The sequence below is a fragment of the Fonsecaea pedrosoi genome (assembly GCF_000835455.1).
Source record: "Fonsecaea pedrosoi CBS 271.37 unplaced genomic scaffold supercont1.8, whole genome shotgun sequence".
NCBI classification, from domain to species: domain Eukaryota; kingdom Fungi; phylum Ascomycota; class Eurotiomycetes; order Chaetothyriales; family Herpotrichiellaceae; genus Fonsecaea; species Fonsecaea pedrosoi.
Window position 1 is genome coordinate 336,077 of NW_013550608.1, and position 23,572 is coordinate 359,648.

The 23,572-nt window shown below is 52.4% G+C and overlaps 9 protein-coding genes across 9 annotated transcripts; 4 read left to right on the forward strand and 5 right to left on the reverse strand.

The window, feature by feature from the left end:
• Window positions 1–60: 60 nt before the first annotated feature.
• On the reverse strand, window positions 61–1,737 carry Z517_11433 (uncharacterized protein; the record flags this gene model as incomplete). The annotated part of the gene is made up of 1 exon (XM_013423017.1): window positions 61–1,737. The coding sequence occupies one exon, from the start codon at window positions 1,735–1,737 to the stop codon at window positions 61–63; it is 1,677 nt and encodes a 558-aa protein (XP_013278471.1).
• Window positions 1,738–3,157: 1,420 nt separating this feature from the next.
• Z517_11434 (trehalose-phosphatase) lies at window positions 3,158–6,010 on the forward strand (the record flags this gene model as incomplete). Its single annotated transcript, XM_013423018.1, has 2 exons — window positions 3,158–5,774; window positions 5,850–6,010. The coding sequence occupies 2 exons, from the start codon at window positions 3,158–3,160 to the stop codon at window positions 6,008–6,010; spliced, it is 2,778 nt and encodes a 925-aa protein (XP_013278472.1).
• A 1,147-nt stretch (window positions 6,011–7,157) lies between these two features.
• Window positions 7,158–7,970, forward strand: Z517_11435 (uncharacterized protein; the record flags this gene model as incomplete). The annotated part of the gene is made up of 2 exons (XM_013423019.1): window positions 7,158–7,206; window positions 7,270–7,970. 2 exons carry the CDS (start codon window positions 7,158–7,160, stop codon window positions 7,968–7,970), a joined length of 750 nt encoding a protein of 249 aa, XP_013278473.1.
• An 812-nt stretch (window positions 7,971–8,782) lies between these two features.
• On the reverse strand, window positions 8,783–10,207 carry Z517_11436 (uncharacterized protein; the record flags this gene model as incomplete). Its single annotated transcript, XM_013423020.1, has 2 exons — window positions 8,783–10,020; window positions 10,123–10,207. 2 exons carry the CDS (start codon window positions 10,205–10,207, stop codon window positions 8,783–8,785), a joined length of 1,323 nt encoding a protein of 440 aa, XP_013278474.1.
• A 328-nt stretch (window positions 10,208–10,535) lies between these two features.
• Z517_11437 (uncharacterized protein) lies at window positions 10,536–12,641 on the reverse strand (the record flags this gene model as incomplete). Its single annotated transcript, XM_013423021.1, has 1 exon — window positions 10,536–12,641. One exon carries the CDS (start codon window positions 12,639–12,641, stop codon window positions 10,536–10,538), a length of 2,106 nt encoding a protein of 701 aa, XP_013278475.1.
• A 1,152-nt stretch (window positions 12,642–13,793) lies between these two features.
• Z517_11438 (ribokinase) lies at window positions 13,794–14,948 on the forward strand (the record flags this gene model as incomplete). Its single annotated transcript, XM_013423022.1, has 2 exons — window positions 13,794–14,665; window positions 14,708–14,948. 2 exons carry the CDS (start codon window positions 13,794–13,796, stop codon window positions 14,946–14,948), a joined length of 1,113 nt encoding a protein of 370 aa, XP_013278476.1.
• Window positions 14,949–15,170: 222 nt separating this feature from the next.
• Z517_11439 (uncharacterized protein) lies at window positions 15,171–16,830 on the reverse strand (the record flags this gene model as incomplete). Its single annotated transcript, XM_013423023.1, has 3 exons — window positions 15,171–16,222; window positions 16,274–16,472; window positions 16,528–16,830. 3 exons carry the CDS (start codon window positions 16,828–16,830, stop codon window positions 15,171–15,173), a joined length of 1,554 nt encoding a protein of 517 aa, XP_013278477.1.
• A 1,695-nt stretch (window positions 16,831–18,525) lies between these two features.
• Window positions 18,526–19,800, forward strand: Z517_11440 (uncharacterized protein; the record flags this gene model as incomplete). The annotated part of the gene is made up of 1 exon (XM_013423024.1): window positions 18,526–19,800. The coding sequence occupies one exon, from the start codon at window positions 18,526–18,528 to the stop codon at window positions 19,798–19,800; it is 1,275 nt and encodes a 424-aa protein (XP_013278478.1).
• Window positions 19,801–20,548: 748 nt separating this feature from the next.
• Window positions 20,549–22,385, reverse strand: Z517_11441 (alpha,alpha-trehalose-phosphate synthase (UDP-forming); the record flags this gene model as incomplete). Its single annotated transcript, XM_013423025.1, has 4 exons — window positions 20,549–20,687; window positions 20,835–21,180; window positions 21,271–22,014; window positions 22,097–22,385. 4 exons carry the CDS (start codon window positions 22,383–22,385, stop codon window positions 20,549–20,551), a joined length of 1,518 nt encoding a protein of 505 aa, XP_013278479.1.
• Between the last annotated feature and the right edge of the window lie 1,187 nt (window positions 22,386–23,572).

The following is a 23,572-nucleotide window of genomic DNA, read 5'->3' on the forward strand; positions in this document are numbered from 1 at the left end:
TTGACATTATCTGCGCAGACGAAATCGATTCGTTGATAACAATGGCGACCGGGCGGCTTATCAAGTCTCCACTGCCGCTGCCGCCTCTAGTGAATGGTGTCCCAAGCGTCGCAAGTCGTCTCTCTCGTGCTCATATATTCGATAATCTCCGCCCACACAGGATTCAAGTAAGGACGGTGGCCGAGTTCGCTGTTTTGGCTTCTGCCAAGTCTGCAGATTCTTGTCCCAGTCCGACATTGTCGCGTGTAGCGTCGCCCGAATGGCAATGAAGGTCTCCTGCACATCGTTGATCCGAAAACCAGATTTCCCAAGATCGTTTTTAGGGTTAACAGGATCTTGCAGAGTCATGAGATACTCCATCCCCTCGCAGGACCACTTTCGGCCTGGTCCTTGAAAAGCCCTGGGACGTGCGTGGGAGTGCTCCCTATCTGCTGTCTGGGACCGCACGACTGCTTGCTGATACCCTTCGTTGTGCTTGCCGGCACGCACAACACTTTTTGAAAACAACTCGATGGGTTCGGTGGAAATACCGTGTGTAGAAAAGTCGATGTCTGAGTAGAAATCTAGGAAGAAAAGAAACTGGTTGCCTACATCCGCGTGATGAAACTTGCCCTCGGAGAACTTCAAAGCTGCGACTATCATCTGCAAGAGTGGATAGGACGTGACACCTCCATTGCTGCCGACTGTGAGTCCACGCATCTGTAAGAGTTGTTTCAGGACCTTGAAAAGACCTCGCAGGGACGGATATTCCTTCAAGCACGCTTTCACGTATTCGCGGCTGTCATATGTTCTGGGCGTAGACTGGATCTGGATAGGGAGGCCTGATGCCTTGTGCTGACAGAGTAGAATGGGCACCCGGGCTTGCTTGAGATAAAGCTGGACCTCGATCGGGCGAAAGTGGAAGAGATTGGTTGTTTTTGGAGGAGAACGAAACATCTTGTAGAGCTTGTTTAGTATAGTGAGAGATGATCCTTGCGCCTGCTCGTTGACTGAGCCAGGTCGTCCGGAGCTGGAGACGTTAATATCCAAGTCCGATAGGGGATCTGCAAGTCGGGTCGCCCTAGACCCGATCATATCGACGTGGAGGTCTCCCGCAACGTCCCTGACGCAGTCAACAAGATCATTGAAAGCGTCGTCCGCAGCGCGCTGCTCTTCTGTTGAAGGAGATGTGTACTTTTCGAAAGCCCGGATCTCATCACCAAGCTGCTCAACCGCGGACGAGTAGGAATTTGGGACCGGGTTATGTAGATAACGAAGCCATGGAAGACGATAGTGTACTGGAGGATCCTTCTCGGCTTCATTTATTCGCCATAACAGATCTAGATCGCGACTCGTGCCTTTGAATCCCTTGAATGGAGCGAGTTCCACCCTTTTGAACCGCCCAGTCTCTTTTCGCACCACTGGGGTCTTGACCTCGAAAGATGGGAATTGTTCATCGGAATCACGTAGCCGGACGGATGAGCCATCATTGTAAGTCTTTCGAACGAGTGAAGCGCGATTTGCTTCACGATGAGCACGTAGGGTATTGTGCAGACTCTTAATATCAATGTTTGGTTCCGTGGTGAAAGCAGTTTGAGGATCTCGAGAAGAGATATGAACAGTGGCAAGTGGTACTAAGGTACCGACGAGGGATCTAGGTCGACGTTGCCCGAGACTTGGTAGGGGACTGAGGTAGAGGGAAGCATGACGACGGCCACAAGCGGCATTTCGAGAGAGGTACTCGTGGACTGGTGGCATGCAGCATAGGAGTGAGGAGAAGAGAATGCTCTGCAGATCCGGCCGACAGCAGGAGGAAATCGAAGGGGATTACTCGGCGAGCGACAGATTCGACCTGTATTCTTTCAGAGATGGCAGAGTGGTCAGGCTGTGATGCGGTGACTCGATCTCGATGCGATATCACTTGCACTGCACATGCGCTTGAATTTTGGATGCTCCGAAGAAAAAACATCACAGGCTACTCGTCGAGGCGTCAAACCACGAGTAGCGGGTATTTTAGCGAGTGGCTTGGCGGCTGCCCGATTCAAGCTTGCTCGCCCCACAAGCGGAAAACCTAGGGGCCAACAAGGCTGCTTGGGCTGCCAGTTCAGGCGCGGGGCTTGCCCGACCTATTGTGTAGTACCGACTCACCGAGTACTTATAGGCAGTCGTTTAGAGGGATCCACGCCTAAAATAATGATGCCCATGGCCCAGGCCCTGGTGGTTCTGCATTTCCACTCATTCCCATCATTCCCATCAATCCGAGCTCTTACCTGGTCAAGTCAGGCCGCACCTTGTTGCCCCTCTCTTACCACCACCCCCGTAACTTTTTCCCAACAGCGGTCACCAACGAATGATCTAGCAGCGTATCCTCACTGAACTTCTCAGTCTAGGGTAGGGATTTCTTCCACCTTCGATCTGAACCAGCAGATCCAGCACATTGCCTAGCGCAGCCAATCCTCTTCCATGTAAAGCCTGCAAGAGCTCGAACAGACAGCACCGAGTGCCATACCTCACCCCATCCGACATTCCTGGTTAGAGCCCTGTGAGGCGTCAGAAAAGAGGAGGGAAAAGCATGTGCAATGGCAGTTACAATACTTGGGACTCTTCTCATATCTCTGTTGATGAAGCCACTTCCACCGTGGGCCAACACTTCTCGTCCCCATCATCCATCTCCAGCTATATGACACCCAAGACGCTTAGCAAGGTACATACTCGTATGACGAACCTGTTCGATCCGGGATTGCCTTCCGAGTGAACCCACAAACCCAGGGAGAGACCACGCCTGTAATCGGTACAAGTAAATCCAACCTCGCCCTCCACCTTGCTCCTTCTGTACGCCGACATCATCGCCTGAGCCTCGTGCCCGACCTTGTCAGAATCTGTGATAGCTTCTACAAAGGTACTTCCCGCCTCTCCCAATCTCTACCACAATTCCTTGTCAACCCTGTGTGATCTTTACGTCTCGGCCTCCTGCGTTGTTATTTTTTACCTTTTATTCACCTACCCCGCTATCATCACTTGGGCTGCGTTACCTACACATCACTCGCTCACCGAATTCCCTGATCAGCGTGAATTTTCCTCATTCGGATGAAGAGGCTGATTCTAGCATTTCTAGCACTTTCTTCTTATATGTCCTAGTCCATCATCTCTGCCTCTGATTCATTTCAGCAGTGCTACCATGGTCACACATACAGCTTCACCCAGTCAAGTCCTTCGTTCCGACAATGATCCTCCAGGCCCTAGATCGGGGTTGACAAGTGAATCGGAGAAGATATTACCAGAACAGGAGCGGCCCACAACCTCGTATTTCTCTCTGCCTCAAAAACAGTCTACCAATGAGTCGGCCGCTTCAGAATCACCCGCAGAGGTTGCGAGGGGGGCACGGTCCGGAAAGGAGTTACTACGTCGGCTCAGTCTTGTTGACTCTAGAGGTGCTGAGGCTTTGGAGGTCGACCCGCGAACAGCGTATCCTGGTTTGCGACTGAGTGGCAATGTCATCAGTGCTACTTTCTGTATCCCATATCAACTTACGCACAAAGGAAATGGTGAATGGGCGCTTTCCAACAGACGCGGCACCTCTGCACTGTTTGATTCATTCGCGCATCTCTCGTCGGATAAGACGCCTTGGAATCACACCTTGGTGGGCTGGACGGGCGAGATCCGTACGCAGCAACAGGCGAGGGCAATCAGCATCTTACAGTCTGATGCGGCGGCGGCAATTGCGACGGCACAAGCTCCCCATCCCATCAACAAATCTGCCGCACCCTACCCCGTGAACGGCACTACCTCGAATACTCATGTGCCTCATCCTGACCATTTGAGATTGCCTCGTTCAGACCGGAACCGTCTAGAGAAAGTCCTGGCGCAGCATCCCAACGGCAAGGTTCTCCCTGTTTGGCTACCGGAGGGACAGGGAGACGAGGACGGCGACTACATCTTCAAAGACCAAAGCCGGTGGCGCAAATACGCAGAGCACGAACTATACACCCTTTTTCACTATCGACACCACGGTCCCGACGATGGCCGAGCTGAGAAGACTTCATGGGCAGATTACGTGCAGATGAACCAGTGCTTCGCCGATCGAATCCTACACATCTATCAACCGGGCGATATTGTCTGGATTCATGACTACCACTTGATGCTACTACCAAGCATGCTGCGTCAACGCATCCCCAACATCTACATCGGTTTTTTCCTTCACATCCCATTCCCTAGTAGCGAATATATGCGATGTCTACCCCGAAGAAAAGATATCCTGACTGGAGCGTTGGGTGCGACAATGATTGGCTTTCAGTCATACAGCTTCTCCCGACATTTCAACTCCTGCTGCAAACGCATCCTAGGTTTCGAATCGAGCTCGGCAGGTGTGGACGCATACGGAGCTCACGTCGCTGTGGACGTGTTCCCCATTGGCATCGATGTGGCAGCGGTACAGAAGACAGCTTTCGGTGACCCTGTAATAGAACAAAACATGAAAGCCTTGAAGAAAATGTACGCCGGCAAGAAGATTGTTGTTGGTCGTGATAGACTTGATACCGTCCGTGGGGTATCGCAAAAATTGATGGCATTTGAGATCTTCTTGGAACGATACCCAGAGTGGCGTGACAAGGTGGTTCTTATTCAGGTGACCAGTCCCACGAGCGTGATGGAAGAAAAGGTGGACGGGGCTCACAAGATCGAACACAAGATCTCAAATCTGGTCTCCAGGATCAATGGCCAGTACGGGTCGTTGAGCCATTCTCCAGTGCAACACTATCCACAATATCTCTCGTCACAGGAATATTTTGCTCTTCTTCGCATCGCAGATGTGGGACTTATCACGAGTGTCAGAGACGGTATGAACACGACCAGTCTGGAATACGTCATTTGCCAGAAGAACAATCACGGTCCATTGATTCTGTCAGAATTTTCCGGAACTGCGGCCAGCTTGAGCAATGCCATCCACATCAATCCGTGGGATTTGGGTGGCGTTGCAGACGCACTGAAGCAGGCACTGGAGATGCCGGAAGCCCTAAAGAAGAGCAACCATGAGAAACTCTACAACTACGTGACAACTCACAATGTGGCGACCTGGTCAAACAGCTTTCTCAAACGGTTGCTCACCAACCTCACCTCATTCACACAAAGCGATCTGACGCCGGCACTGGATCGCAATCGAATGATCCAACAATACCATGCAGCAAAGAAACGGCTCTTCATGTTCGACTATGATGGCACACTCACACCGATTGTAAAGGACCCCAATGCGGCAATTCCATCTGACCGAGTCATCCGTACCCTCAAGGCCCTCGCCGCCGACCCACGCAATAATGTCTGGATCATCAGTGGCCGTGATGCCTCCTTTCTCGAAGAATGGATGGGTCACATTACTGAACTGGGCTTGAGCGCTGAGCATGGCTGTTTCCTACGACGGCCCGGGTCGGAAACATGGGAAAATCTTGCTGCAGCCATGGACATGGGGTGGCAGAAAGAAGTGATGGAGGTATTTTCTTATTATACAGAACGCACTCAAGGATCGTGGATTGAGAAGAAACGAGTTGCACTCACGTGGCATTATCGGCAGGCTGACCCTGATTTTGGCGCGTTCCAGGCAAGGGAGTGTCGCAAGGCCCTAGAGGAGAATGTCATGAAAAACTGGGATGTTGAGGTAATGAGCGGGAAGGCCAACTTGGAGGTGAGGCCGCAGTTTGTGAACAAGGGCTTCATCGCAACAAGGTTGATTAACGAGTACGGATACGCGAGGGGGGAACCACCAGAGTTTGTGTTGTGTCTGGGGGATGACCAGACGGATGAAGGTGAGTTCTTTGCGCATATCCGCGGCGCCCTCCTTGGATGCAGGACACCATTTCACTGACTGCGACTTTGTCCAGACATGTTCCGCGCCTTGCTCAAGACAGACCTTCCCAAGGAACACGTCTTTGCGTGTACAGTGGGCGCCAGCAGCAAACGCACCCTGGCGACATGGCACTTGCTTGAGCCAAGCGATGTCATCGCGACCATCGCGGCATTGAACAAGGCCGAAAACCTCTAGGCTCCCGGGCGCAAGGATTATGACTGAGCACTCCTCTTCACTTAACGCCATCCATCGCGAAGCGACAACGGCAGCTGCGCCTTTCCTCGTCTGCAGGAACGTTGATGTGCGGCTGTCATTCTCTGTCCACCCAAAATACAAAGACCAAGACGACATAAATCATTGGAAAAAAAAAGAGTTTTACCAAACATTCAAGATTCAAATCATTGAGGGCAGGGAAACAACACAGAACAGATCACCGTGGTGGACCTTTACTGCTGATACGACTCGGGCATTCGATAGACCTAGCTCTTGGAACTGATATGACGATGAATGTTTTTTCCATTCATGTAGGATTTCAGGACACAATCTTGGCCTCGATGAACTGGTCCAGGAATGAGTAGCCAGTTGGTGGCTAACTTGGTGATCTGGACAGGACACAAAAAGAGTAGCTGGTCTATGTTGACGATTTACTTGGTCTGTAGTCGATAATCGGGTCCCATACTTGACCACACAAGATGGGCCTATCCGGTTGACTTGGATGTGTTATTATTCTCTAACCAGTCATTTACGTCTTATTCACAGATTGGCCAGAGGCACAAAGGGTAACAGAGCGGTTCGTGTTTAAGCTGATTGGTGGGACGAGACTTGTGGCTCCAGTGACAACTCAGCGGGCGGCGTTTGGCATCTCTGAATCATTTTTGTCCTTGCGTGCCTTGTTACTCTTGTTTTCCCCCTCTTCAGTACTTTCGACAGGTCACTTTGCCCTCTTACTCACTACACTGCCGCAGATTAGTCTTGTGCTACAGTCTCCTTTCTTTTACTGAGAAGAAGTCCAGGTTGGTTTCCCTATCAGCTCTGTGCGCCCTCTTCTTTTCCCCATTTCCCCCGCGTTTTGGGCACAAAGAAATCTTTTGGTTGCAACCTCTGATGCCACCGCTCTTTGTCCCAGTCACATGCCTCTAGTCTCTGCTCCGTGTTCGGGCTGAATGGGTGTTTTACTGACTGTACTTCCAGAGAGAGTGCTTCTAATAGACTCACCTGCCGATCCAAGCCCTCTGTTGACCAGCACTTCGATTTACCCCCCTCGCACACAACTCTCCTATACCCCACCGCTCTTCTCGACCATCTATTTGCCCGAGGACCCTTGATCTCTAGACTCTCCACCATGCCTCCACGAGGACGAGGAGGAAAATTCTCAAAGCCTACCCGAGGAGGTATGTACAGCCTGGTTTCACCCAGTCTACTCCACCACACAGTTGGCTAAAACTGAATGATAGGAGGCAAACATTTCTCCCGTGACCTACAACCTCTGGACAAGGAGGGGAATCAGATGGGCATGTGGCGAGACCCGGCAGAAGGAGAAGAAGACGAGTCTTCAGAAGAGGAGGAGTCAGAAGGAGAATCTTCAGATGACTCTGGCGAGGGAGCCTCCTCAGCGCAGGCCCCGTCAAATGAGCTGACTCGAGAACAACGCAAGGAGCTAGCTCGTAAGAAGAAGCAAGAGGCTATTGCGAAGAAGAACCAGAAGACCGCGGCAGTGGGAGACTTGCCTAGTACTTCGGAGGATGAGGAGGACGAGGAGGAGGAAGACGATGACGATGATATGCCCGCTAATCCCAACCACACACAAAAGGCAAGGTCGCAAGCGCGGGCGGTCACGGGTGCCAGTGGTGAGGCACCGAAAAAAACAGAAAAGGAAAACCTCAGCAGGCGGGAACGAGAAGCCATTGCTGCTCAGCAAGCTAGAGAGCGATACCAGAAGCTCCACGCAGAGGGCAAGACGGACGAAGCAAGAGCCGACCTGGCGCGGCTGAAGTTGATCCGCGAGCAACGCGAGGCCGCTGCCGCACGCAAACAGGCCGAGAAGGAAGAGAAAGATGCCCGTGACAAGGAGAAGAACGAGCGTGAGGCCAAGTTGAGAGAGGCGGCGCTGGGCACTGCTGGCGGAGCCAAGGCGGCTAAAAAGGGGAAGAAATGAAGAACCAAAGACATTTCTGACTCTTGGTCGTCGTTCTTCAACCGGCCACTTGTACAGATGTAAGGAGATGTGCAGACGTGCATGTTGGATGTACACGACATGGCGAATCCGACCAAGGCCATGTAGATTGCACAGGAGAGGAGAAGCATCTTGGCTAAGAGACCGGGGCTACACGCACACACATTCCAAGATCGTCTCGAGTCTTGCCTCTCCTTTGTTCCTGGGACTTTTTGTTATCATTTGCATCAGCGGTAGGCGGGAAACGGAGGGACATAGAGCAGAGACGGTATGATGTGATACAATGACGACAACAACGCCGATGAGATGATGATGATGAGGCAGAGGGAGGGAAAGGGAGGACAAGAATGAGAGGAAGCGAGACGGACGACGGGCGTGATTGTAGAGTTCCAAGCGAGCACACACAGACAAGGCAGGAAGATGAAGATGAAGAGACTTCAATCCTTTCCCTTTCCCTTGGACCGCTTTTCTTCTTGTCTTTTTGCTATTACTTCGACAAACACTTGATAGTTAAGTCACCTATCCCCTCGGTACTTTGCATGCATGGCTTGAACCGCTCGCTCGCTCGCTTACAGTGACGCCAGACCTCCGATTCCGATTGCAGAAACTCGTAACTCGTTCGTTCTCTTTCCCTTGTTCTGTTAGTTCAGATTGGAATGGATTGGATTGGAATTCCCCTGTACAGCCAATCTGCGCACCCATGATGGACACATATGCATAGATATGCACACACACACACACACACACACACACACTTGACTGATTCTCCTCTCGGGCACCTCTCTTTTTCATCATCAGTGTCCACGCCCTGTACCGGCACCACCATTGTACCAGGCGGGAAACAGGTCTCGGGACGAGTACATGCTGGCGCGCAACTTGTACTCGTTGCCGCTGCTCAGGCCGAGGTGGGTGTAGGCGTCGCACTTGTAGTAGATGGTCCTGAGACCGGCGTTGCGTCCGTCGAGGTCGATGTTGCTGCCGAGTAGGCCCAGGTCTTTCATGGCCTGCAGGACGCGCTTGACGTCTGCTTGGTCGGAAAAGTCGCGCGTGTAGATGCATATCAGGCGTAAGCCGTTGTCTTTCCCATCACCACCACCGTCATCGGCATTGTCGTCATCGACCACCATCTCTCCCTCGCCTTTGGCCGTCGCCACCTTGGCTCCGGTACCCAACTTCCCGTCCCACACACCGCGCGCAACGACCGCCCATACCGTGTCAACTTCATCGTCTCTGGGAAACAGCATCCACTTGCCCGCCGTGATACGGTGTGCCTTGGCTAGCTCCCTAATGTCGGATTCCAACTGAAGGCGATCGGGACGCAGCATGCGCGTGATCGACCCGGGTACTTTGCCGGGGTTCTGAAGTTCCGTCTCATTTTTGCGGGAGAGATATCTTTCCAGGAGACGCGTACCGAGTTGGCGGAACGTAGCGACATCACCACTGCCGAATTCCGGGTCGGTGCTGGTGCTGGTGTTGGTCCTCGTGCTTCGTGACTCTCCTGCTGACCGTCTGCTAGGTACTGGCTCAGGGTACGGGTTCGCGATCCAGATCCACGGTTGGCGTCCAGCTAAGCCAGACGTCGTGGTCGATGGGGGCAAACGGGCGAGGAAGTCGGAAACAGACTCTGAGAGCTGTTTGGCAGAAGGGATGCCCTCGTAGAAATTCCGCGGCGGCGTGCGGCGATCGTCTTTGCCATCCTCGTCCTCTGTGTCAGGATCAGGGCTCGTTGGGGCTTTGACCTTGGTGTCGACATCCATTTCTCCATCTCCATCTCCCTTCTTTCCATCTCCATCGAAACCCACGCGAATTTCCCCTTCCGCCTGCTGTGACCCGGCCTGTCCATCGTCTGTTTTGCGCTCCGCTTGCCGTTGCTTCCCCAGAGCAAGTTCTGCGTGCAGTCTAGCGGCTTCGAGCCACGCCACCCTGCCTTTGGCGGCATTCACTTGGGTGGACCACTCGTGGACGGCCCAATATTTTTGGGGATCGTATGATGCGGCCAGCTTTTGGTATGTGGACTTGGTCTCCACGCTCCCTGCGTGGCAGAGATGATATCAGGTCAGCAAATCGAATGATAAACCCCGGCGGAAAAAAAAGAAGACGAAAAGACAAGATGTCGTTGTAGCCCGCAACTCACCGTGGAAGTCGGATTCATCACTAAACACGTCGTCTGGCATCATGGACGCTTCAGAGTCAGTACTGGACAAAGATGCGGGCGCCATGATTTCAATGGGGGAAAGATTCACACAATGTACAAGAGACACAAGCAAGTCAAGACATCATGTACATTGTGAAATCAATCAAACAAAATACAAACTCCCGCCGAGACATCCTACAGCAAACACTTCACACGCTGGGAGGCGCGACTGAAAATAGAAACGAAGACAAAGCCAAAGGCAGCAGAGTTGGTCGCGGCCAGCTGCTGAGGTTGAGGTTGAGGCTAGCCATCAGGCTGAAACACAACTAGCTACAATAGACGAAGCCACATGAACCGGGGGTGGCTCCCTTGGGGGCTTTCATGTCCCCCATGTGCGCAACATAATGCCTCTATCAGATGACTTTTGCAATGGCCCGGAGAGACTCGAGAGATTCCATCTCCAACTTGAGCGCGTACTCATGCTCATCCATGTGTCCCGCCATGTCCGGATTGCTCTCAGTCGCCGTCATGTTTTCAACCACTCCAAGAAAACTCTGTACTATCCTTGCATATCCAATGCCTGCGGCCGCCTTCAACGCCCTGAGAATCTCGTTGTATGAGGTAGGTTTCATCGTGGACGGCTCGGGACTGTGTGCTCCGCTCACGTTGGAGAGTAGTAGCTGATGTCGCAGTTCCAGAAGGTCGAAAGCAGGGCTGTCGTCGCCGACTTCTTGGTCGACAGAGTGCACGCTCTTCCGCAGCTTCAGATCGCGACTATGCCTCTCCCTCAAACTATCACGGCTCTGTCTATTGATCGAGTTGGACGATGACCTCGGCGTAAGCGTGGATGACGACGACGAAAATGAGAAATCCGGATACTTGTAAGTGGCATCCGACAGGCCTACACCAGGCCGCAGGCTTCTCGACCCACTGCGCAAAATGTCGGGCAGACTAGTCCACAATCCGAGTTCAAGGAGGACGCAACCGACGCTGAAGATGTCGAAGCTCTTACGATATGAAACTCTGGAGCTCCCCATCGACAGTGGATGTCGGTAGAGATCGTTCTCAAAGTCGGACTCGGTAGGCTCTGTGAGTTCGTTAGGACTGTCTACTCTTGCATAGACGTAGCCGGCGACATAGATGGGCGAAAGCAAGATATCCTCATCGGATGCATTGTCCGATTGAGGTCCACGTATAAATAGGATGTTGTTGGACCGAAGTTCCTTGTGCAGCCAGTCAGCGGTATGGATCTGTAGCAACGTCTCCAAGAGCGTGATGGCGTAGGACAGCCGAAGATTGAGTGACGGGATTTCCATCGGTCTTTCTAGCATGTCTCGCAATGTATGCATACTTGGCAACGGTGGGAGGTCCATATGTCTCTTGACTGGGCTCTTCTGCATTGTCGGAGGATAGACACCAAAGGGAAGATCGAAGACGTAGGCATATCGGTCTTTTGCAGCCCAGTCTTTGATGTAGCCACGGCAGGGTAAACTGTGAAAGGACTGATCTAGTTCGTGCAAGAATGCTGAAACCCGGTCCACTCGATTCTCAAGAAGTGGAAGCTTGATTCCGCCACCACCGCTTTTCCATTCGAGCAGGACAGGCTCACGCGCATACCAGGCAAAGTAACGATGGCCCTCCATGCGTGACGGTGGAACGATGAGCTCCTTCGACTTCAGCCTCATCGACTTTGACGAGGACGAAGACAAAGACCCGACCGACAGACTGGAGAGGGAAGAGTGCGAGTCCCTCAAAGTTGATGGTCTCCCAGATTCCGGCTTTGGGATGAGTGTATGGTTGTCTGTGCATGTATCTGCAACTCCCAGAAGGAGACCTTGTCGTTTCAAGCGAGCGGCAGCAGGGATGGCTCCCTTGGAGAAAGAGCGGTTGTGGTCGTGACCGATAACACCCAACTCTTGTTCGTTGGCTGTCTTGACCACGGTGGTCCTGAGGAACACATCAAATGCCTGTTCCATCTTGACCTGCCTTTCGTGTTCAAGGAACTGTTGGAGCTGGTCAACCAAGACTTTCACATCATCCATCAATGTGCGAACGTTCTTCTCGTCGAAAGCAATCCAGGTCCACTTTCTCCAGTTTGTTTTGTGCTGAAAAAGCTCAGACAGCGACTTTCGGGGTTGTGAAGATAGCCTGACGCCCATGGGATTTCCCTCGTCGAGGTCGAGGATTTCCGAACCCTCCCTTATCTCCAGGTTGTATCTTTTCCTGAGTCCACTCACATCAAGCAGCAGTCTCCGCAATTGATCCAAGATCTTTGGCACATAGCGAGCATCTCGGGCGTGCACCCGTAGGTCTGGCGGATCCTCAAACAAACCTGCTTCTTCGGCCCAGGTCTGAAATTTGTGCTGTTCGAGCTCGATCATGAGGCTCACGACCGCCACATCACGGTCATGGCTGCGCGCCCGACGTAGCAGGGTAAACCCTTTGATGCAACCTTGAACACAGGCAAAGGACAGGGTCAACAGGCCAGCAATGCCTGCAGCTGCATCCAGGCCACTCATGTTGAACTACCGGCACATTGCAAAAGTTGACCAACGGCAATCACAACGACCCGTTTCGAGCAAATTCAGAAGATATTGTACCAGCTGCTGACTTGGAAGCGTGAGTATCAGTGGTTCGTGAGGCAAAAGGCTAGCGGCTCGATGTGGTTCTGTATCTGTGACTGCTGAGCATTATTGGACACGGATCGGTTATACTGGAATACCGGTCAGCCGTCTTCCATCTTGTTTTGGCCGCGTGGGAGAAAGACACGGCGATGGCCGGTATGGTCGATTGTTCTTCTACCAGGACGAAGGTCCTTAGACTTGAGGAGCGCTCATGACAAGACTGCTTGGGAGACTTGAGCGAGTACTTCCACTAGGGAATTCCGCGGCATATATAGCCCCCGCCAGAAAGGCTGTCGTGCATCTTGCAGGCGGCTGAAATCCAGGATCAAGGGTCGGGTCTGGCCCTCATGCTCTAGTGCTCTCGAGGGCGTCTCCAGGGTTGGGATAGCTTTCCTCTTTGCAGTTGGAGAGCCTGGGTGGTGCGATTGGCAAAGGTCGGGAGGGGCGCAGGTGGGAGAGAGTTTTGACAGGCTTCAGGTCATGGGGGACGGCAATGAGGCATGAGGCATGAGGGGCAGCCCGTCAAAGTCTCAAGCTTGTTCCAGACCTCGTGCATAAAATCCCTACAAGGAGCCAACCATTCTTGCCAACGCACAGCCGCCACTCACCTACAAGTTGGCACTCTGGCTTCATTTCGTTCGAGGTGCGGATGGCACCACTTCCGCAGCCTATCACTTCTCACTCCCTCTCCCGCACAGTAGCCAACAAGGCATAAATCTGCCTTGTCATGCCAGGTAGGTTCGCAAGGTTCGCCATGGATTCCGATATCCTGATGGCTAAAATACTCCAGCCTCACCGGTTATAGACATGAGTCAATATCACTTCACCCCTAGACATCGGGCGCACTAACTTCATCACAGTGGAGAAAGCACTATGCGGCGCGGGCTCGATCGTCTTATCATCTGGAAATCCACCGTTGCTGTTCTGTCTACCCGAAGCACTTGAGCTCGATTGGTCGGTTGCAGCAACCAGGGTCTCTTCTCTCACCTTGCCCTTTATCAACGTGGAAGAGTAGGCGTCAAGTCCGGACACATCACCCCTCCGACCATGGGCCGTTCTGGCTCGATGGCCCCACGACTCATCTCCGTTGTCGGGTCTCTCCATGTTGACCGTATCATGATCACCGACCGTATACCGGATCGTGGAGAAAGCTACAAGGCAAGACAATATCATGAGACACTGGGAGGGAAAGGAGCAAACTCGGCGATCGCCGTCTATCGAAGCAGCCATGCCCGACCCTCCGAGGGCAAATTAACCTCATCCGATGAGAGAATCGACTACTCCAATGACAAGGAGATTGAAGTATGTATGATCGGCGCGGTGGGAGATGACAAGTATGCGCAAATGTTTGAAGACGCGCTGCAAGAGAACGGAGTCGATGTGTCGCGCCTTCAGAAGGTGGATGGACCGACAGGAATCAGTTTCGTCCTAGTGGAATCCGCCAATGGAGAGAACCGATGTATCTTTGCCAGCAACGCAAATGATGCATTGTCGGTCGACTATTTTGCCAACCTCGACAGTCTTGCCAACGGGCGGCCACCGGATCTAGTCATTGCACAGATGGAAATTGATCGCACCGTGGTTGAGCAGATGATCGAAACGGCTGGTGCAGCAGGTATCGAGTTCTTGCTCAACGCCGCACCGGCCAACTACATCCTGAGCCACTACTACCCGCTGATCACCCATTTGCTGGTAAACGAGACGGAGGCAGCGACTATGTCTGGCCGTGAAGTGGAAGAAGTGAATGAAGAGACCTGGCAAGAGATTACCGAGTACTTCCTTGGGAAAGGGGTGACGAACGTGGTCCTGACCCTGGGAGCACGTGGAGCCTTCTTTGGCAGAGCCGACGAGTTTGGCCATGTGCCGGCTTTCAAGGTCGACGTGGTAGATTGTACAGGGGCAGGGCAAGTTTTGATGTGGTTAGGACCAGTACTATGAACGAATGCTGACAAGAATCTCAGGGACACATTCACGGGGGCGTACGCAACAGATTATCTGCGACAGAAGCAGATGGGACAATGGGATATCAGAGAGGCAGTTGTTCGTGCTTGTAAAGCCGCAGCATTGACAATCACACATCTCGGTGCTCAGGAAGGAATTCCTTGGATGGACGAAATTGACAATTTCGAGGAACACGAATTGTCTCGGGCAGGATTGGAGGCTGCGTCCCAATCTGCCACGAGTGCTTCAGAGGAGCTGTGAGCAGAGCAAGGAAAGATTCATACCACGTATAGGCATACCAAAATTGGAAGCCTGACGGCTACCGAAGAAACTGGCTAGAAGACCCGCTCAAGATGTTGCCACAGGATCATGCTTCTCCCATCATGCGCAACTAAGGCAAAACAATGCGTCTCCCTCATGTCGAAAATTTCGCTTCACCACGCGTGCTTCTGGTCTTTGCGTGTGATCTTCAGATAGCATGTTCTAGAGACGCCCCAACAGATAAGTCAGCAATTTGGTCTTCTTTGGGGAAAAAGTGGACGCGGCTGGATTGAAGAGTCTGACAGGAACTTCCAGGAAACATACCATTGTCTGCTCCAGCAAAAGAGACCTGACTTCTGGAGGCCCAACATTGTCAGGGAGGTCCAGAAGCCAGGTATTCACGACCTCTAGGTTTGTCCGGAAGGCATACCCATTGTCGACATGAGGGAGATAGCGAGCATCACGGTACTCTTGCAATGATCTGTGCTGCCGTACCGTGAGCATTTCGCTGAAGACACACCCTAGAGCAAAGACGTCGGCTGCTCGTCCTCGCTGCTGCAGTGGCTCTGGCGGCCAGTACACTGGTGTGCCCACAATGTACTCCTCCGTCGAGGTGCTGCCTTCCATCAAGGAGAAATCTATCGCACTACCAAAATCTGCCAGGTAAGGCTGATGATCCCGGATCAGTATATTTGAGGGTTTGATGTCCTCGTGTTTGACTCGCTCCTGATGTGCATATGCCAGTGCTGAGGCCAGGCAACCGAACCACTGATCGAGGTGCCTCGTCTCTGTCCGGGGGAACCCGGCACAATTCACTTCCAAGAAATGTCGAAGATCGTAGTCGCCCACCGGGAGCATGATGATGGAGAAGGTAGTTTCGTCCCTGACGTAGAAAAGGACAGAGGCAATATGATGGTGGCGGAGCTTGTGCATGATGGCCACTTCGTTTCGGACCTGCTGTTCGATGATGTTCCTCGCACGATGGCTATTTTGGACCCGGATGGTTTTTTGAGCATAGATGCTGTTTGTAGAGACCTCGCGGACCTTTGAAACTTGGCCATATGTGCCCGTGCCCAATGGTTCAAGCCACTGAAAGCGTGCGCTTGTAGTCAAGCCAGGAGACAGATGGCTCAAGCCCGGATTTGGCAACGGAGGCAGAGACCTAGTTTCTTCTTCTCCAAAACGTTTCACCACCTCTTTCCAGTCTTCCAGTGACGATTCAAACAGCTCAGCTGCAGTCTCGGCTCGGGAATGAAAGGTGTCGAACGTAAGACCTATTGCCATCAATTTCGGGCCTTTTTAGATTATGCATGAAACTGCCTCACCAGGGGGATGTGACGCGAAGTGACTTAGCATGATGCTGTAGCACTCTATATATTCTCTGAATACGACCTGAAGAGGTTCTTGCACACGGGGTCGGGTTGGAAATTGCGGTAGTTGCGGTCCGAACGGTTTGAGGGCTTGATTGAGGGGGTTCAATTCTTCGAAGAGGTCTTTAAGTGACAATCCGGCGTCAAGAGCGGCCTGAGTCAATTAGCCATGGGTGTCAATTTTGAAGAGACGTCCGACATGAGCCGACCTGGATGGTTGCAAAAGCAAGTTGCCAGAACAAATCGCTAAGTGTGTCAGGTGGCTGGAGATTTTGTGCGCTATCTATTGTGCTGGTAAAGGTTGTAATCGTGCCATGCTGTCGAGAGAACAGGTTAAGCAGGCGCTGAGCATTTGGTTCATAATGGTCGTTGCAGAGCGACTCAAAATTGGTCCTGAACTCTGCTTCGTTGGAACAAGGAGTCGGTGTCTGTTGGTCGCCCAGTGCTGTTTCTTTCAAATCCGTGATGAGACTGGACCACGTGTCGGATGGGGCTTCTGATTCAGAAGACATGAGACAGCCTGGCCGTCGCAAGGGATTTGGTCATGAAGCAGGCTTGGGCAGGAAAGGCACTATGCTGTGCTTCTGATTGCATCTCTTCTTTGGAGTTGTCACCAGGCAAAGAGAAGGGATGGAACGATTACTCTCCAACGATTCCTTTGACGGCCTCATCGGGCGCAGGCACTACATCACAGCCGCGCTTGGGACCACCAGGACTGACCAGCTAGCCCTCACATGTCGAGCGCAGTGTGCCTCGAGCCGAGGGGTAGCCCGATAGGCTCTTATCATGTGGCTAGACATTCTAGCCACATCCAATCATGCAGCCAAGGTCAAAAAACACAGACACAATCCGCGAATGACACGAGTGGAAATTTGCAAAGACACAGCCATCGTGGTTTAATGTGTTAAGAGGGACTCGGAATTTGACAAGGACATGGCTTTTTCCAGTCCACTGGCATGACGTGGGAAATTGTCACAGGCTTTTGATGAAGTCGGATTATCAAAGAAGTATCCGCAGTGGAGGGAGACAGCCTTGATGGGTCCAGCCGTCTTTGGTTAGGGCCGTCCCGTCGACTTGTTTGGAGTCTGGAGAAAACAAAGCAGGTAATGGAATGGTTCATGGAGGAGGGATGGCAGGGAGGATGGGTCCGGGAGTGTCAGGTTTCGGGCCGGCGTCTGAAGCGAAAAGCCCTTCAGGTACAAAAGGCCAGCATCCTCACCGAGCTGGTTGGTCCATTTGTATGCGCTCCTCCTTTTGCTCAGGATTTCTGTCTCCGGGAGGTTCGACTAGATGTCTGGCATTAGCTCGGTTCGTGGAGAGAGATATCGGTGAGAGGAGTTACAGCCGGGTGTCAAGCCCGGTTCGGGCTCAGCAGAAGATGGAAGCAAGAGTTGGTCACTGTTCAATTGATGCAGAAGAATGCTTGGGTTCTTACTCATAGGGACGACCAACAAGGCCAACTGGGTGAATGGGTGAGTACAGCCACGTGACCTCGCCAGCACCTTCCCCCTCCAGCTGCGCATCTCGTGCGCCTTTCGTCGTTCCCCCACAATTTCCCCCACAATGCATCATCATCCTTCTTTTCTCTATTTTTTTTCCCACGTCTCCTCCACTGGTGGTGAAACCAGTCCTGGAGCTTGCATGATGCATCCCAGGTAGGCACAATCTTCAGCTCTACTGGTCGTCCCATCATTCGTTTTTATCCAGCACCTATCTCGCTTCCCGCCTTGAGATCTTCCAAGTAACCAGCGTCCCCGTCACTGGCCAACTTACCAAGTCGCGACACAAAAGGCCCTCTGAGCACGAATAATCTTCTGCGCTCCTTTCAATTCTGTCACGAGGAATTAGACGAAGCTCTGTAATCTGGCGCATGCAGGCTTCCGCTGGACGACCACCTTGCGAGCTTCTCATCGACCCGACCATCAAGAAACAGAGACAACAGCGTAATTGACAACAGTTCGCAGCCTGTGACAGCCGCTATTACATTGGTACATATGAGCTCGACGTCGCCCCGAGGTCAAGCACCATTTGCCAACATTGGCCTGTGCGACTGATGCTTCGTACGAAGACAATTGAACCTACGAAGGCTGAATTCTAAGACAAGGATCATATACTAGGCACTATATAATATTGGCCTTTTGTTCTCAGTCCAGTCTTCCCCATAATATCTGCCGGGTCCAAACCTCATCGGGCCGCTCCCCGCCAGAATGGCCACGAAAACCGACTTCTCAACGCCTGATATACCCCAATCTACCGCTACATTTTACGTCTCAGCTTGCACACGCATCAACGCCCCTGCAAGCCTAGTCTTTCGCACCCTCCGCAACACCGAGACCTGGAAAGACTGGAATCGCTGGATCCCCCGTGTAACAATCACATTTCAACCAGACGACGAAGATGACGCCACGTTGGCCGAAATTGAGGAGTTGGTGAGAAACACTTCGATTGCGGTGAATTTTGATTCAGATATTACGGATGGAGCAGTCATGCCGGGATCATCAGTGGAGCACTCTACGGCGCATCGAAGGCGAAGTGGTGGTGGTTGGAGCGCGGGGAACGGAGGCGCCAGTCCGGCGCTACCTGGGAGCAGACAGTCCGGCAGCATTGATCGGCCGCTTAGTCCACCACCGGTGACAAGGCAGAGATTAGCCAGCAATGCCAGCAGACTCTCGGGAATCTCGCAGGACGGCGTGGATGGGCCCTCACGGTCAAATTCAACGGCAAACACCAATGGCACTGGGGCGTTGTCTGCGGCCCAAAAGTATCAGGCCGCAACTGAAGCACGAAGAGCCTCCTTAACCCCCGGCCAATCACCACCTGCTCCAACAGATAAAGGCACAAACCCCAATTCCGTCCTGCTCGAGTCTCCTGGGAACGCCTCTGTTCTCATGCCAGCACCTGCCAATACCCAATCGACCGCCCTTGCAGCCAAAGCTTCCCGACGGAAATCCGCGGCCAGCTCCCAGCACAGGAGACAGCTACATATCAATGCCCTCTACGGTGAACCCTCTGTGCGGATCCAATTGGGCACCAGGATGACCTTGCACATGAGAATGAAACTACCCCACAGCAAGGAGATGAGGGAACAAGCCGTCGTCGTGACCGAAGTCTCCCGTCCAGACGATCCGCAAGACGACCCAGGACAAGCTGCCCTTCAGCGCACACAGACCCATACGGCCTCTATATCCGGTGTGTACAGACTGGTGTGGAGCAGCACCGGCTCTTACAATCCCCCAAAGAGCTACCCTCGATTTTTGTTACAGGCGCAACGCGTACACGAAATACGACCGTACACCTCTGGCGACGGCAAGGAAATGTGCGAGTACTGGGACTGGGAGTGCCAGAAGGGCATGTTGTCAAAGAGGAACAAGAAGGAGAGTGCATACATGGAGGAGAGGATGGCGGAATGGGGGAGGATGCTCGGCGAGTTCTGCGAGAGTATGGGCGGCGCGGTGGAGAGGCGAGATTTCAGCGTCGGATGAGTTTGCTCGAGAGCCAGAAAGATTGGCCGCGAAGCGTGCTGGGAGTCGAGGCCCACTTGCGAAGGTCTTGAATGTACGGCGATCTGACGACGTCAGGGTCGACAGTTAATTGTGGCCGGGAGACACGGTGACGCTCGAATGATAATGACCATGGCTGACACGACGCCAATTTTGGTGAAAGCAGGTGGAATGAGTTCTGTGGCCAGCCAGCAGCAGCTTTATAGGGAGCATGGCCGTATACTGTTACAGTCAAGATCACAGTCCGATATCTGTGACGTGCCACGCACTGGGTCTCATAATATACCTAATCAATCAACCAGACATGCTAGGCTGTACAAGTAATGCAGTAATTCAGTCCGGAGCGAGAATCATTCTCCCATTCTTGCGGTGGTGGTATGGGCCGATTAGGTATGATGGTATACATACACAGACACGTCAACAACACATTCAGAGCAAAGCCGAGTCGTGGTCTTTGTGTGGAAGAAGAAGAGACCATGGTATATCATATTATATCATACTTATCGACATGTACATCGGTCCACGCCATCTCGCTCGAATGCCCCATTCCATTCCTTTGAAATTTCTGGTGTTTGCTTTTCCTACCAGGGGTTAAAGATAATCGAGTGCTGGTAGTAACTGCATTCGTCGAATAACAACAAAGGGTGAAAGGCTCTGAAGAGAAGGAAATTAAGGCCGCCAGTCCAGTCTAACAACCCTCGTGGTGCACGAACAGGCCCCTCCCCTCTCTTTAGGGTCGAATCGTGCCCGTCTCCGAGTCAGGGACTTCTGATGTCCATCCCACCAACGGGTCGCGGTCCGGCATCTCGGCGTCTTGAGGGACTTCCATGGTCATCATGGTGTGGAGGAAGGCTTTGCCCCATTTGACACTGTTCAACCAACCATGCGTTTTTCATGTTAGCTTCCGTACTTGTTTGTTTGTCATGTTCGTATATAGTCCACACTGCTCCTTGTGCTTTGCCATTGTTCGCGGTCCTTCTCGACAGAAACAAAAGGGGGGAAAGGGGAATACTGACCTTGTCCATGTGTCCACGACCTGCATCATTTCCTTGTGCCTTTGCGCCCTCTCGTCCATACCCATATTCACGGCCTGGTTGATTCTCTCGGCAAATCGGGGCGTATCCCAGGGATTAAGCAAGATCAGTGAGGACGGGGGCAGCGTCTTGATTGCCCCTGCGTAGGTCGACATCATCAGGACGCCCTTGCGTTCTTCCTGACACGCGGCATATTCGTAGCTCACCAGGTTCAACCCGTCGCGGATCGAGGAGACGATGAGGACGTCCGAAATTGCGTACAGAGCACAGAGCTGTTCCGGCTTCACTGACCGGTGCAGATAGTGTATCGGCGTATGTTTAAATGTTGCTATTATCCGCCAACGGGGCAGGGTCAGTAGACATTCGACCCAGGAGATTCAACCATAACACGAGGTGGGCTTGAAAGCGAGAGTCCTACCGTGCTTGCCATTGATGCACCCAACAAGGGATTCAACTTCCTCCCGCAGCTTTCTATATGTGTCGACATCCTCTCGTGACGGAATTGCCAATTGTACCATGACAACCTTACCCACCCACTCCGGGTGGTCTGTCAGAAAGCGATCAAAGGCGCGTAATTTCTGGGGAATGCCCTTGATATAGTCGAGTCTGTCCACCCCGAGAATAATTATCTGCTCGTCAAACTCGGCCCGCAAGTTGGCCGCTTCTTGCTTGACCGCGTCTGTTTGCAGCTTCTGCTTCCACTCATCTGCTTCAATGCCGAGCGGGAAGCCATGTACAATCACCTTGCGGCCGTTCCAGTGTAGATCACTCGGAGATCTCGCCACGCCTTCGAGGACGATGCGGGCGCTCTCCAGAAAGTCCTTTGCGTACTGATTTGTGTGAAACCCTACCACGTCACAGAGGAGCAAACTTTTGCAGATCTGCTCCCGGAAGGGCAGAATGGTGAAATAGTCCTCGGTGGGGAACGGAGTGTGCAAGAAGAAGCCTATCTTGAGATTCTTTTTCTTCGACAGTCTCTCACGCAAGATTCCCGGTAGGAGCAGGAGATGGTAGTCGTGCACCCAAATAATGTCGTTGTCTTCCACGTACGGGACGATGTTGTCGGCAAAGATCTCGTTGACTTCTTGGTACGCTTTGGACCACCTCTCATCTGAGCCAGCTCTGTCGGGCATGCGATGCAACAGAGGCCATAATATTGAGTCTGCCATTCTCTAGTTAGGTATAACAGTATCGCGTCCGGGTGATATGGTCCAGAAAAGAACACGGGCTGCGATAGGACGTACTTGAAAACCCGTTGTAATGCATTTCGGCAAGGCTTTCCGCCAGAAAGATGGGCACGGCGTTAAATTTGTCTTGCAGATGCCGGCGGACTCTGTCTTTGTCGTTGCGGTGCACATCAATCCCCGGCCAGCCGAACCATTTGAAGTCAATTGCTTTGGCCAGACCCTTGAGCCCGGAAACCAAGCCCCCAGAGGACATGCTGTACTCGAATTCGCCTTCTTGCGTGGTCTTGATAGAAATGGGCACACGGTTGGCCACGACCAGAACACGGCCTTCAAAATCCGGGTCCATGATATCGGAGCCTAGGCGCAGAAATCTCACAAGCAGAACGATAGAGATCCAGAACAAGAAAGACAACACAAATAATATCTTGTAGGACACCGGTGAACAAATTGATTGAAGTGAGTAGTAGATATTCTGTATATTGCAAACACGTTCATATTCTAAGCCCAGACGCGGTGGGCCCGTTGAAAAATGATGTCAGAATCAACAAGCTCGACTTCTCCTATGGGTGTCTTGCATGGAGTATGACGAGAAATAACTACCAGCGACGGACTGGAACACATCCTCTAGCTCAGTCATACGGCAATGAAAGCCGGACGGAGGGTGGAGAGATTGCTCATTTTCTCAGGGTGGTAAGAGATCTGCGCAGGTTGCGAATGTCATGCCCACCAAAGGCCGTTCCAGAGGTAGGGGGGCAGGCTGTTTCTCTTAGGTAGCTTCATCTTCAGAGAAGCCGAATCTTCGCCTTTATGCAAATGATGTGGCCAAGGGCAAGTGAAAACAAATGCAGTGGTTGTCTAGATGTCGTTACCAGGTGCAGCTAGTGGGAAAAAGTCCGAGCAGAAGAAGGAAGACCCTGCTCGGCTGGATGTCTTTTCCCGTCGACTGGGCAGAGGCAGACAGAGGCAGGGCCTATGATAGCGGCAGAAAAGAGAGGATGGCCGACCTGGAGAGCTGTTCCATCCACTGAAGCCCAAGTATTCGTGGTCACAAAAATGAGTCCCCAGTTGATATACAATGGGTGGGCGGAGTTTGCCGGGTCAATGAGGTCATCGGTGGGACTTGGCATATTGGCAGCTTTGCGGCTTGGCAAGGCTGCCTGAAATACGGGTCACATGTGAGGCTCATATCATAGCCAGGGCAGCCAGGGCAGCCAGGGTGTGGAGGTGGAGGAACATCTCAGTACAGTACATGTTGAAGGATATTTGGTTCACTCATACACATTAATTCCATGTGGCTGTCTAGAAATACAACAATCTGCCATGGCATAGTCGCAATACATGCTTAAATCCCACAGGTTACATGTCCCCCAAGCCCTTTTTGAGCACAAAATACCTGATACATTTTCCCGTCCAAGTCATGGTCCTAGTCAAACAGATGGTCTCCTCATGACCACTCAATCCCATCCCAGACGTAGGTGAGCCGACCTTCAAATAAACATGTAACTATCTCTCCAAAGAAATCTTTGCCAAGCT